General features: G+C 42.3%; 1 protein-coding gene across 2 annotated transcripts in view; it reads left to right on the plus strand.

The window, feature by feature from the left end:
• Positions 1-13,144, plus strand: part of LOC137379467 (thioredoxin reductase 1, cytoplasmic-like) — a 44,147-nt gene that overhangs the window by 4,812 nt on the left and 26,191 nt on the right. For both annotated transcript variants that reach the window (XM_068050326.1, XM_068050325.1), the window contains 3 exons: positions 399-521; positions 3,635-3,707; positions 11,909-12,028. In XM_068050326.1, the coding sequence (XP_067906427.1) occupies positions 435-521; positions 3,635-3,707; positions 11,909-12,028 (280 nt within the window). In that variant the 5' untranslated portion in view covers positions 399-434. The remainder of the gene's footprint in view (positions 1-398; positions 522-3,634; positions 3,708-11,908; positions 12,029-13,144) is intronic.

Genomic DNA, 13,144 nt, shown 5'->3' on the forward strand with positions numbered 1-13,144 from the left:
CGTCCAGCCCGACCCTGACTGCTGAACCTGGAGGAGAGACCCAACCCGAAACTGACACATGTTGGGTAGCTATGCTATAGCAGGAAGTAAGGTTCTGTAGACCAAGACATGCAGATGTATGGTTTTTCTTTAAACACCGACCGATACGGGAGTAGTAAACACAAGCCCAAATCACGTGTTTTCAGCCCTAACGGTATCAAAAGATCTCTTAAGGCTGTGGGGGTTGGCAGGAGAGGGAGTGACCACCCTTACTGAAATAAATTGTACTCTCAATCAGTAAGGTACATAACTAACCCCTTCACAAACTGAAATCCAAAGGTGACTATTCCTGTACTCACTCTGTTAGAAAACTGATTAGCAAAGAAGTGTTGTACTTGACTTTCTTCCCTTCCTTACAGGCTGACTAAGAAAGCAAGCTTCACAATTTGCTGGCGATGAATGAAGTCAATGAAACGAAGGGACCCTATGACTACGATCTAATCGTCATTGGAGGGGGCTCTGGGGGACTGGCTGCTTCAAAGGTACAGTTCTGTGCAATGGTGTAGAAGTGACCACACTGAAGGCCTGTAGTGGGTCAGAAAGGCTTCTTGTGAAAGTGAGTGTGCAGTCAGTGTTTCAGAGTATGGAACTGATTCTGCATATTCATTCACACAGGATCACTGGGCCTTTGGGGGTGGGGGGAGAATGCAGAAATAATTGGGAGGAAGCAATTCGTGGGCCATCACAACTTCAACTAAATGTTGATGAAAATTAAAAAAAAAAAAATTTTGCTAAATCTTTTTTGCCACAAGGCAAAAGTGCTTTTACTCGGAATTTGAGGGGTGAAACTTGATTCGGGCAAGAACACAAAATGGGCAGTATCTCTTCTGGCATCTGTTGTCCTCTTTTTTTTCTCTCCCTACAATTTTCAAGTCCATTGACTTTAATGAAAATGAATGTTGTATTTGGGCTGGGGGGCAGTGGAGGTTGCATATGATTGGCAGCAGATACACCTATAGACTTGATTTCCAATGCTCTCCTGGCTGGCCCTTCATCTTCCACCCTCCCTAAACTTGAGGCCATCCAAAACTCTGCTGCCCTTGTCCTAATTTGCATCAAGTCCTGCTCACCCATCACCCCTGACTTACTTTGTCTCATTGTCAGGCAATGGCACTTTTTTTAAATTCAATATTCTCATCCTTGTTTTTCAAATTTTTCCATAGCCTCAAGCCTCCCTATCTCAATCTCCTCCAGCCCCACAACCTTCTGATATCTGCATTTATTTAATTCTTTCCTCTTGTGCATCCCTGATTTTTAATTGTGCTGCCATTGGCTGTGTTTTCAGTTGCCTAGGTCCTAAGCTCTGGAATTCCTTGCTACCTCTTGCTCCTCCTTTAAGACACTCCTTAAAACCTATCTCATTGGCCAAGCTTTTGGTTATGTCCTGCTATCTCAATACTTGCCTCCTAATATTCCTGTGAACTGCCTTGGGATATTTTACCACTGTGAAAACATTCTGTATATGTAAGTTGTTGGTATTACTGTCATCCCTCGTCCTCTGTGGCCAAGTTGAATTTCACCTCCTTCCCCATGTGTTTGAGTGACACAAATTTAAGGACACATTTCTCAATTGTTTTGTGTTTCTTGATGGTGCTCCTGTCCAGGGCAATGAACATAGAAACCAGCAGAATGTAGAATTGAGCCAGCACCCTAATCTCTGGAGAGGTCCTTTTGTGCTGGGAGAGCAGAGCTGCACACTGACATCCAGTGGGTTCCTTTTCCATGCCCACTGTGCACAAGACCTGAGCAACATGGTAGTTTATGATGATGATGGCTATGAGCTGGCCTTGAAACTACCACTGAAGCCACTCCTTTTCTTTGGCTTGGGATTCACACCCTATGGAACAGCCCCAACAGCTATTTAGCCAGGATCGTGATCAATTCTGCTGTATTGCCATGAGTTGGTGCCCAACATTGGCACCCCACAATGATTTAAATGTCCTATTGTTCACAGCACAAGTTTCTGATCAAGGATCTACATCTAGAATCTCCAGGCAGAATGAGGCCATTTGGCCCATCATGCCTGTACTGACTCTGAAAGAGCTGTACCATTAGTCCCCACTCTTGCCCATACCACTGCAAATATTTCCTTTTAAGTAGAGATCCAATTTCTTTTTGGAAGTTTCTGATGAATCTGGTTCCTCATTAACTTTTAAAAAAAGTTCTCTTGTTTTCCCCCTCCCTCCTCCCTGCCTTTTTTGCCAGTTATTTTTACTTTGTGCCTGCTGGTTCCCCTTCCTGGCACTGGAAGCAGTTCCTGAAAGATTGACCTGTTTTTACTTCATATTTGCAGTCCCCACCCCTTTTTTCTTTGATTTGATATTTGCTAGATGCAAAATTATTCACTCCAGCAAATACAAATAAGGTGCATAGTATTTGAAGAAATAGAACTGGAAATCTGAAATAAGAACCTACATCTGGAAGTGGTTTAACAGGTTACAGGTGGAGGTCAATTTGGTTCCACACTTGCTTCCGAGTCAGTAGGTTGTGAGTTCAAGTCCCATTCTAAAGACCTGAGCTCAAAATATAGGCTGACACTCCAGTACTGTACTGAGGGAGTGCTGCATTGTCCGAGATGCCATCTTTCAGGTGAGTCATTAAACCGAGGTGTCTCTGGATGTAAGATCCCATAGGGGATTTCCCCCCCAGTTTACTGGCAAACATCTATCCCTCAACCGATATCACTAAATGCAGATTATCTGTCTGGTTTGTCATTTGTGGGATCTTGCTGTGTGCAAATTGGCTATCACAGTTTAAATTACAACAGTGACCTCACTTCAAAATTACTTCATTGTAAAGCACTTTAGGAAGGTTATGAAAAATTATATAAATTCATGTCCTTTTTCCTTTTAATGGGCACTAAATCTAAAAGTCTCTAGTATATAAACCTTTTTAAAATCCAGTTTCAGTAATCTCTGTGCCATTTGTAAAAACTAAGTGGAAATTATAGTCTTAATATTATGGGGCATTGATGAGGCCACACCTAGAGTACTGTTTGTACCTTTTGGTCATCTCACCTAAGGAAGTACATACCTGCCCTAGAGAAAATTTAACAAAGGTTCACTCGATTTTGCTCAGGGATGAGAGGATTGGCAATAAGGAGAGTTTGAGTAGACTAGGCCCATGTTTTCTGGAGTTCAGAAACATAAGCTGATCAAATTGAGTTTATATAATTCTCTGAAGGGGCTTGACAGGATAGGTGCTGAGAAAATGTTGCCCCTGGCTGGGGAATCTAGAACTAGGGGGTCACAATTTCAATAAAGGATCCACCATTTAGGACTGAGATGAGATTTCTTCCCTTTAAAGGGTTGTGAATCTTGGGAATGTTCTCCCAGAGGACTATGAATGCTCAGAGTATATTCAAGGCAGGGGCCAATAGATTTTTGGTTGCAATGAGGATAGAGCAGGAAGCTGGATTTGAGGTGGAAGACCTTCCATGATCTTATTGAATGGTGGAGTGGGCTCAAAGGGCTAAATGGCCTGTTACTGCTCTTATTTATGTTGTGTAAATCTATTTCATGTGCTGAAGAGATTTCCTTTTAGAATGTGGCTACATCTCATTCATGTCTCTCACACTCTCATTATTACTTCACAGGAAGCTGCCAAGTATGGGAAGAAAGTGCTGGTCTTGGATTATGTTACACCCACGCCTGTGGGGACGACATGGGGTAAATGTTTTAATAATGCTGTTAGTGGGAATGAATCTGAAAGAATCACTCGACACTCGGGTCTGCTCCAAACGTCAAACAGTTTATTGGGTTACGCTGGTGGGGAGCAGGTCACTGGGTAATCCAGATTCCTCTCCACCGAACAAAGGAAAATCATCAGTACTTATACAGTTTCAAACTGTTACTCAGCCCATCCCGGCTGGACATAGTCCAATCAGTGATTATAAATTATATACATTGATTAGTAAAAGCAATGAAATGAATTATTATACATTGGGGGACTGCATGGTCAGCTCATGCTCTTGGACAGCTAGGGGTTACTCATGCGTACATGATGTCTTTCAGATCCCCTGCTTCACCATCCTTGGGCCTTATGTATACATAACATCTTATCTTTAACCTTGTTACAGGCTGGTGACTTTGTCAGCATTCCATCTTTGTCGACGTTTCATGAAGGCATCTGCTAGAGGCCACTTGATTAGACTCTGCTGAATTTATGTGAATCATCCCTTGTAAGGAATGTGGTCAAGTTAGCCGAGTCCCATGATGCCCTGCAAACATTTCATTGCTAGCTAGAATTTTATGTTTAGTTATTCACGTAGTATTTATTGCAGGTGCCTCTGCCCTGGAATACACTTCAACAATCCCCCCTTTCGGTAGGAGACTAGCCCTAGTCTCCTTAACCGACACTACTCGTTACCCCCCTTTTCTCTTTTAAGTATTCCCTGCCTCAGACGTGCTGGCCAGTCATGTGACTTCAGGAATTCCAGTCATTCTAGATCAAATTGAGGTGATTCAACTGACTGTCCTCCGGACAGGCAAATCACTTTTCTTCCCTTTGCCTTGGTTTTTATCCTCTTTCGTTGTACATATTTCCTGCATGATCGGCAGGCCAGTATGCCCCATGTTATGGCCAGGATCAACTGTATCCCTACCAGTACGTGTGATACTATCTGAATCTGGGGGTGAATGTTCACATTTATCCCCCAGTCCCAAATCATCTTCCACCAACTCTGGTTCTGCAATTCTGCATCAGTATCTTTCTCCAGTTTTTTTGATTTTTGTCTGCAGTTGGTGGTAAAGCTTAATGGATTGACCCACCCTGGGCCTTCATTCTCTTAATACTTTGGCCAAGTGTGGGATGGGGGCCTTTTCTGGCTCCTCATAATCCTGCAGGTGGTCATGATCAGTGACGTTAATGATTTTGGTATCTCTGCGCTGAACCTGAGTGATTCGAGCTTGTCCTATAGTGACTGGTCGTAAAGGCGTAAAGCAAAAGTTTGGATGTGGGATAGGATGTTGCAGGTCATTGTAATGGTAGGAACTTTGTGGTGGAGATGCAATATTTTCCTTTACCTCCATAGCCTGTTCTGGCGACATGTATATGGGCAGGTATGATTTCTATGACACAACCATCGGTTTGATTGAACCCACATTCATCCAATTCTCCCTGCCCCACTGGGTGAGGACATACTGTAATGTTCCCCCTTGCTTGCATCCCATGAGGGAGGTTCCATATAGTGTATTGTTTCTGAGTATGGCAGAGGTTTCAGTTAAATAGTAGTGGAGGGAGGTGTTGCCCCATATGACCCCAATATTTTCCAGTTGGTAATGGGGAAATGGCCCTGAGTCCCGTGTGACTATTGGGATCATCAGGACTGTTCCCACTCCCGTAGCTTTGCCCATTTCACCTTCTGGGATCACTGGGTATACTCCGGTAAGTCCTTTCAGAGTACAATTGTCCAGTGTCCCTTTTTCTCTAGGCTAGCCAAGCCAGATGTGGGCTGTCTATCCAATCTGGCACTTTTTTTTTGTTTTTCCTTTTTTTTTTTTTTTTTTTTTCCCCCCCCCCCCCCCCCCCGGATCTGATTGAGGCTGTGTCGTGTCTGTCCCACCATCCACAAGCCGTAAGCGTGACAGAGTTGTCCCTGCCTTAGCTTCCTGGCATCTTCCTTTTCTCTATCAATGAGGTGATTGGTTTTGGCATGGGCTTCTAATATCGTAATTCCATCTAATTGTATTCCCATGCCCTCCTCTCCCAGATTGGCCTGATTCTCCTGATTTTTCTCTGCTCTGAGTTCCTTCATTACTCCTTTTTAAGTCATTCCACCTTTTCATTTTAGACCTTGTATGGCCAGTGAGTTTACTATGGAGGTACTGGTATTGAATCCGGTAGCAACATCATTAACTATTCCCCTTTATTTTCTATAAAGCTGATCCTATCCTCGAAATCTAGTGGCACCCATGGTATCGGCAGCCTGCTGCATTATAACCTTATTTAATACACTATACAATATTTCTTGCCTGTTCTGTACAATATTCCAGCATTTGTATTCCCAAGATATTGATCAGGACAGGCAGAATCCCATGTTTAACATTGTCATGTAATATTTTGCCTTCGTTAAAAAGTACAATTCCATTCTCTGGTCCTTTAGTGATTGTGGGGCACGGCAATTTCTTGGGTTGGGTGGTGGTTATTATGGGGTGTGGTGTCGGAGGGGGAGGAAAACATCACCCACCTCATAATCTCACCCCCTTTCTATAGGTAGTCCAGGTTTTTTTGTTTCACTTCGTCAGATGCAGCTGACTCTTGTTGCATCAGTGGAGCACTGTATGCCTACTCTATCTTTTCCTGAGTGGACTTGTAACCATGCATTAAAATAAGCTTTATCTCTACTCCAGTCCTTGGCTGCTGGGATACATGTACTATCAGTGAAATTAGACAGCCCCATAATTCATGTAATTGCATTCCCCCTGTGTTTGTTGTAGCTTCAGTGGTGCCGAGTTCCCAGAGTCGAAGTGCCCACTGTGGTTTCATCGCTTTGGGTGTTTTAATCTGGGGATTTAAACAAAATGACCTGGTCGTCACCAGGTGTTAGTTCCTGGTCTACTCATTTCCTCTCCTGTGTGGGCCAAAAATGCTCTAATGTTCATGGGCTAATAGCTGTGTCTTTTATAATCGTATCATTTCTATCTCGTCAAGTCAGTGTCTGTGCTGCCGTCGGATTTGCATCTGAGCACGCTGCGCTCGTGCCTGAGTGGTGATCCATTTGAATACCACCCAGACTCTGTTAACATCACCACTCCCAATCCCCCGAACATTCCATTCTCTAACATGTTTTCTTCCATTCCCAGTATCTTCGAGTACCAGGTGGTGTTTATTTCAGAGTCTGTCATTTGCTGTTGTCTTTATATACCTTCAGTTGGGTTCCAGTGTTTCCATCGGCCCTTCCCTTTACCATTACTTTGTCTCCCACAACAGGCACCTTTGTCTGTTCCTCTTTCATGTCTGTGTCTATAGAATCTCCTGCCTCAGCTCATGCAGTGGTTTGCACAGCTCCTTCACAAATCTTTTAACCCTTTCTCTCGTGGGTCCTACTTCCTCGCTACCTGCTACGACATACCTTGGCAGTCTCATCACCCTTCCTGTCATTAGTTCAGTTGCTCTACATGTAACAAATCGCATCTGCACACTTAAATTGGTATCACAAGATCATGCCAAACATTCTGAACTCGGGTGATCTTATCAAAAGATCAAATGTCAGTGGTGGGGAGAGGGGGGCACTGATGTCTGTCTGTCAGATCTTTGCTTACCTCCCCCTGCAGGGTCCTGATATCTCAGGTTATGGCCAGACTTTCAAATGTAGCTCTTTTTATTAAAAAAAAAACTCATAGGCAAGAGAAAACTATCAATTGCCAGTCTTGTCTACACTTTCCTGACTTTCACTGGAAAATTCTAGGCTTCTTGGAAATTTCACACTATATTAACTTAGCTGTTTGAATTCTAATTTCACTATTTGTTTATCCCCAAAATTCCTTTTTATTAGCTTTTGCATCAGCCAGATCTGATTGCCAATTCCAATTAATTATAATTCTATTTCATTTTGAGCCCTGGAGAACCTTTACAATTGATATTCATAATTCCTTAAAACAGAAATCAAACATTTCTGTTTGATTCCAGGCATTACTGTATATTGTTTTTTTTAACCTTGGATGACAATTTAATTGCTTAAATAAGTTGCCAAATTAAACTGGATTTTTGACATCTCGGATTATTCCAAATTCAAATAACAGTAAATTTCCCTTTGAATGCTTTAAATGACCACTCATATCAATTTAATTTTGTTTATCGATTCCAATTTCTTCTGCCCAGTCTTGGTGATATTGCATTTTTTTTTAACAATAAAGACAGAAGTGCTTGCAACTATTTCTCCTTCTCAAGCACTTTTGTCTCATTGCTAAAGATAGCTGCAGCAAGGTTAATTTCTTTGCTTGTCTCCAAGGGGGCGGAGCAAAGCATTCTCAGCTGCGTCATTTTACGTAACCCTTTTTTTTTTTCCTTATCGAAAAGAACTAAACTCCATTTAAAAAATTTTTTTGGTATCCTTAGGATTTTAAAACAACAATCTTTAACATTATCAACTTCAAAGGAAACCATCTCCATCAGGAAAGACAGCATTTTATATTAAACTCCGATTGTTTCCAAACTTTTAGCATCTTTTGTAAGATTTCTAGTCCAAGGATTTTATACGACCAAGATGATTCCAAATTCCGGTTCACGTCAATGAACATTTAAAAGTTTTCCTCAACTTAACAGGTTAGTTAACCTTAACAGTATTAATTTAATTCAGACTTATTAACTTATAATACTTATTAACTACACACAGAACAGAATAGCACATGCTTTTTTTAAAAGATAGGTAGATTATGCCATTTTTCTTCAGGTGCCTTTTCAAATGACTGTAATAAAACCAAAAACTAAAGAAAAAGTTATTTAACATTCTTGCAACAAAAGATTTAACACCAGCTCCTTACACAAACTTTAATCTTTTGCATATCTCCTTTGCTTATCTTTCTCTCCCTGAAAACAATATCCAATTTTGATATTTGCTACTTGAAGACATGTTTTACTGACTGTGTTTTTAAGTTTAGACTGCAAAATAACGCCATAGCAGATTTTCCAAATAAAGCAGTGTTTCAAACTTCAAATTGGATTTCTGCCAGACATCTTCGCACCTTCAAGGCTGAAGCTTATCTCTTAGAAAATTGTTCATTGCCTTTTACAGTTGCAAAACCAACTTTAAAAAAAATAAAACATTAACTTAAAATTATAATTCAAGTTTATATCCCATTCCTGGGTGCACAATCTTAAATTGAAATGAATACACTCAACAATCACTTTTCACACTCATTCAATTCCAAACAACTTAATAGACTCGTGCTTTCAACATTAAAGCCAGACAACAGAGTTAAAGACAGTCAGTTCTACAGAACACAAGCTGTACATCCCAGGGGCATTCAATTCATTTGTATACGCTTCCAACATTCATACGTGAATCAAAGAACAGTAACTTGTTTTTACTCAAACAGTCTTTGTTGTCACTCTGCCATAAACTTAGTGAATGCTTTTCTTTTTGTCACCACTCCCTTTGTTTTGCAGCAGGGTCGTGGGGATTCCAATTAGATTTAATCATCTTATCGATAAGTTTCTTGTTCTGAACTGCCAAATAACACGTAAGGGAACCCTCTGGTCCCTGCTCGAGCTCCATCTTTTCACTGGCCATTTTTGGATAGGACTAGAACCGTTAGAAATCTACTGAGGTCCGCTTTCGATCTAGTGCAACTTGTAGTAGACCGTCTCCTGGCTAACCGTCTGATCACAAGTCCGTCAGTATTTCGTACAACAAGCTTATGATATAATTAAATACTTTAAACAATTACCGGCAGTGCTCTACGTATCTTAACAAACTACCTACCACCCTTTTGACTGTTGGTCAGACCCTGTTCACAGGTTTGAAATTCGTTGGTCGCTGAACACCAGTCGGTCCCGGGATAAGTTTTTAGCAGTACTTATGAGTAAATATATTCACCCGGTACTTCTGATGGTATCAAACGACTGAATCCTGTTTGTCTCAAGTTCGGAATCAGGCTCCAGCCAACTCCCCCTTGGTCCCTTAGTTCCCTTTGCCCACTTGATCCTGACCATCACGTGGGACTAAGTCCTCTTCATTCAGGCTCAGGCTGGATGATTGGGGTATTGGGGTTACAGAAGAGCTGACTTACACCTGATTCTGCCGACTATGCCAATTGTTAGTGGGAATGAATCTGAAAGAATCACTCGACACTCTGGTCTGCTCCAAACATCAAACAGTTTATTGGGTTACGCTGGCGGGGATCAGGTCACTGGGTAATCCAGATTCCTCTCCACCGAACAAAGGAAAATCATTGAAACTGTAAGTATTGAACAGTTACTCAGCCCATCCCGGCTGGACATAGTCCAATCATAGTGATTATAAATTATATACATTGATTAGTAGAAGCAATGAAATGGGTTACTATACATTGGGGGACTGCATGGTCAGCTCATGCTCTTGGACAGCTAAGGGTTACTCATGTGTACATGATGTCTTCCAGATCCCCTGCTTCACCGTCCTTGGGCCTTATGTATACATAACATCTTATCTTAACCTTGTTACAGGCTGGTGACTGTCAGCATTCCATCTTTGTCGACGTTTCATAAGGGCATCTGCTAGAGGCCACTTGATCAGACTCTGCTGAATTTATGTGAATCATTCCTTGTAAGGGATGTGGTCAAGTTGGCTGAGTCCCATGATGCCCTGCAAACATTTCATTGCTCACTAGAATTATATGTTATTAGTTATCCACATAGTATTTATTGCAGGTGCCTCTGCCCTGGGGAATACACTTCAACAATGCTCTCCTATATCTTTTCACCTGATAAAACTAGTGCATTTTTTAATGGATTTCCAGGGTCTTGGCAACTGTCTTTTCTTTCATGATGTTTCTTCATTTAACATTTTACAAGGCACTCAAATAATTAACTCCCATTCTTTGATTTAAGGTCATGGGTCTTTTACCATCTGCCAATTCTGAAGGTCCATCCAGTTTGCCGCCTTGCATCAAGGTAGTCACTGGCCTGTAACTCTGTCCATTGTGCAATCAATCTCTGTCAATTAGTCTACCTCAGACCCAGAAATGAGGGAAGGAAAGACTCCAATTTTGGAACTATAGGTCCAAAGCCACCTGTTTCTCCCATGCCTGCTACACACGCAATACATGCCATGTCTTAAATGACTGTGTCCCAAAATGCCATCTTCTGAAAGCTAATTTGCATTTGAATGACTGCTTCCACCATCTCCTGAGGGAGTCTGTTCCATAGATTGACCACTCATTCACGGAAAAGTTGTTTCCACAGGAGTTTCGCTCTCCCGCCTTTCTTTTTCTCCCCTCCCCCCCCCCCCCCCCCTTTCTGTTTTAGCCGCAAACCAGATACTTCAGTGTGTGCTTTCTTTGACCTCCTGGGAGATGTAACCTCTTCAGACCCCGAAAGATCACCTACCTGAAAGGGAAAAGGTTGGGGGAGGGTGGGGAAAGGTGTGGTAATTGGTGCCAGGATCTTTGTTAAAATGGACTTCTAGCACCCTACTCTTGCAGCTTTTTAAAACCCTTTGGACAACTTAGGCCAGCTGAATTAGCACATGTCAGTCTCTTATCTTGTTTCCAGACACCATGACTCCATGTTTTTGGGTACATGTAGCTTCTCCAAAGTTCTAACTTGCTTCAAAGCTATATTTTGCTTTGATACTATGTCTGTGTATTGATTTTGCCTTTTTGCTAAATATTCCATACCCTTAAGTGTTTTTTTTTTATCAATGACTGTCCAATGAAAACAACTGGCAGCTGTCAACAGGTTATTTTAGCTCCAAGCTCTTTTAGCCTTGGCAATGCATGCTAGTCAGTTTTCTGTACACCTGTATACAGTACAGCTTCCTGAGTTGAATAGCCTTGCAAGTCTCCACCACAAATTTCAATTTAAAATATTACTGACTCTTGCAGTAGGACTAATTGAATAGCCGTTTCAAAGAGCCAGCGTGGTGATGGTGGGCTGAATGGCCTCCTTCTGTGCAGTATGATTCTGAACTGGTGGGCAGTATGCGCCTGGTTCTAATGCATACTGCTGGTGGGTGAGACGTGGCAGCTGGCAGCAGGAACCCACTAAATTACCCTCTTGTTTTTGTGATCTGACTTCTATCTGACGAGGCTGAATCGGCCTGAATATTTCTCCAAATTATACCTTGGCGTCAGTTTTATGTATGAAAGTTTGTGACTTCTAGAATTTAAAGAGAAGGAAAGCTTGTTTTATGATGTATCACCAAATTTTTTTTTTCCCCACTGATCAGGTCTTGGCGGGACATGCGTCAATGTGGGCTGTATCCCAAAGAAGCTGATGCACCAAGCAGCAATTCTGCATCAAAGTCTGCAGGATGCCAGGAAATATGGCTGGACTTTTGATGAGAAAGGTTTGTGAATGAAAACTGCAAGACTGGAGATGTGAAGTAGAGATTGTAGCTACAGTATTTTAAAATTGCCATAGTTGTGCATCCAATCTCATTGTTCATCATCAGGACTGCATATTTCCAACTTCATGACATCACCTGTCTCCATCCCAGCTCAGCTCATTTTATTGCTCCATGGGATATGGGCATCATTGTCCATCCCAGCATTTATTGTCCATCCCTAATTGCCCATGGAAAGGTGGTGGTGAGCTGTCATCTTGAACTTCTGCAGTTCATGTGGGGTAGGTACACCCACAGTGCTAATAAGAAGGGAGTTCCAGGATTTTGACCCAGTGACAGTGAAGGAACGATGATATAGTTCCACGGATGCTGTGTGATTTGGAGGGGAACTTGCAGGTGGTGGTGTTCCCATACATCATCTGCCCTTGTTCTTCTAGGTGGTAGAGGTCTTGGGTTTGGAAGGTGCTGCCTGAGTCGCCTAGATGTGTTGCTGCAGTGCATCTTGTAGATAGTACACACTGCTGCCACTGTACATCAGTGGTGGAGGGAATGAATGTTTGTGGATGGGGTGCCAATCAAGTGGGCTGCTTTGTCCTGGATGGTGTCGAGCTTCTTGAGTTAGAGCTGCACCCATCCAGGCAAGTGGAGAGTATTCCATCGCACTCCTGACTTGTGCCTTGTAGATGGTGGGCAGGCTTTGGGGAGTCAGGAGGTGAGTCACATGCTGCAGGATTCGTAGCCTCTGATCTGCTCTTAGAGCCATGGTGTTAATATGGCTACTGCAGTTTGGTTTATGGACAGTGGTAGCCCCTAGTATGTTGATGTTGGGGGATTCAGTGATTGTAATGCCATTGAATGTCAAGGGGGAGATGGTTAGTTTCTCTTGTTGGAGATGGTCGTTGCCTGACAGTTGATGAAACCCTTATCCATGCCTTTGTTACTTCTAGACTTCACTATTCCAAAACTGTCCTGGCTGGCACCATTCCATTTCACCTTCCAAACTGGAGTTTATCCAAAACTCTGCCCATATCCTAACTTGCACCAAGTCCTATTCACCCATCAGCCCTGTGCCTGCAGATCTACATTGCCTCTCAGGCTGGCAATGCTTCAATTTTAAAA

The sequence above is a fragment of the Heterodontus francisci genome, chromosome 18 (assembly GCF_036365525.1).
Source record: "Heterodontus francisci isolate sHetFra1 chromosome 18, sHetFra1.hap1, whole genome shotgun sequence".
In the NCBI taxonomy this organism is placed as follows: Eukaryota; Metazoa; Chordata; class Chondrichthyes; order Heterodontiformes; family Heterodontidae; genus Heterodontus; species Heterodontus francisci.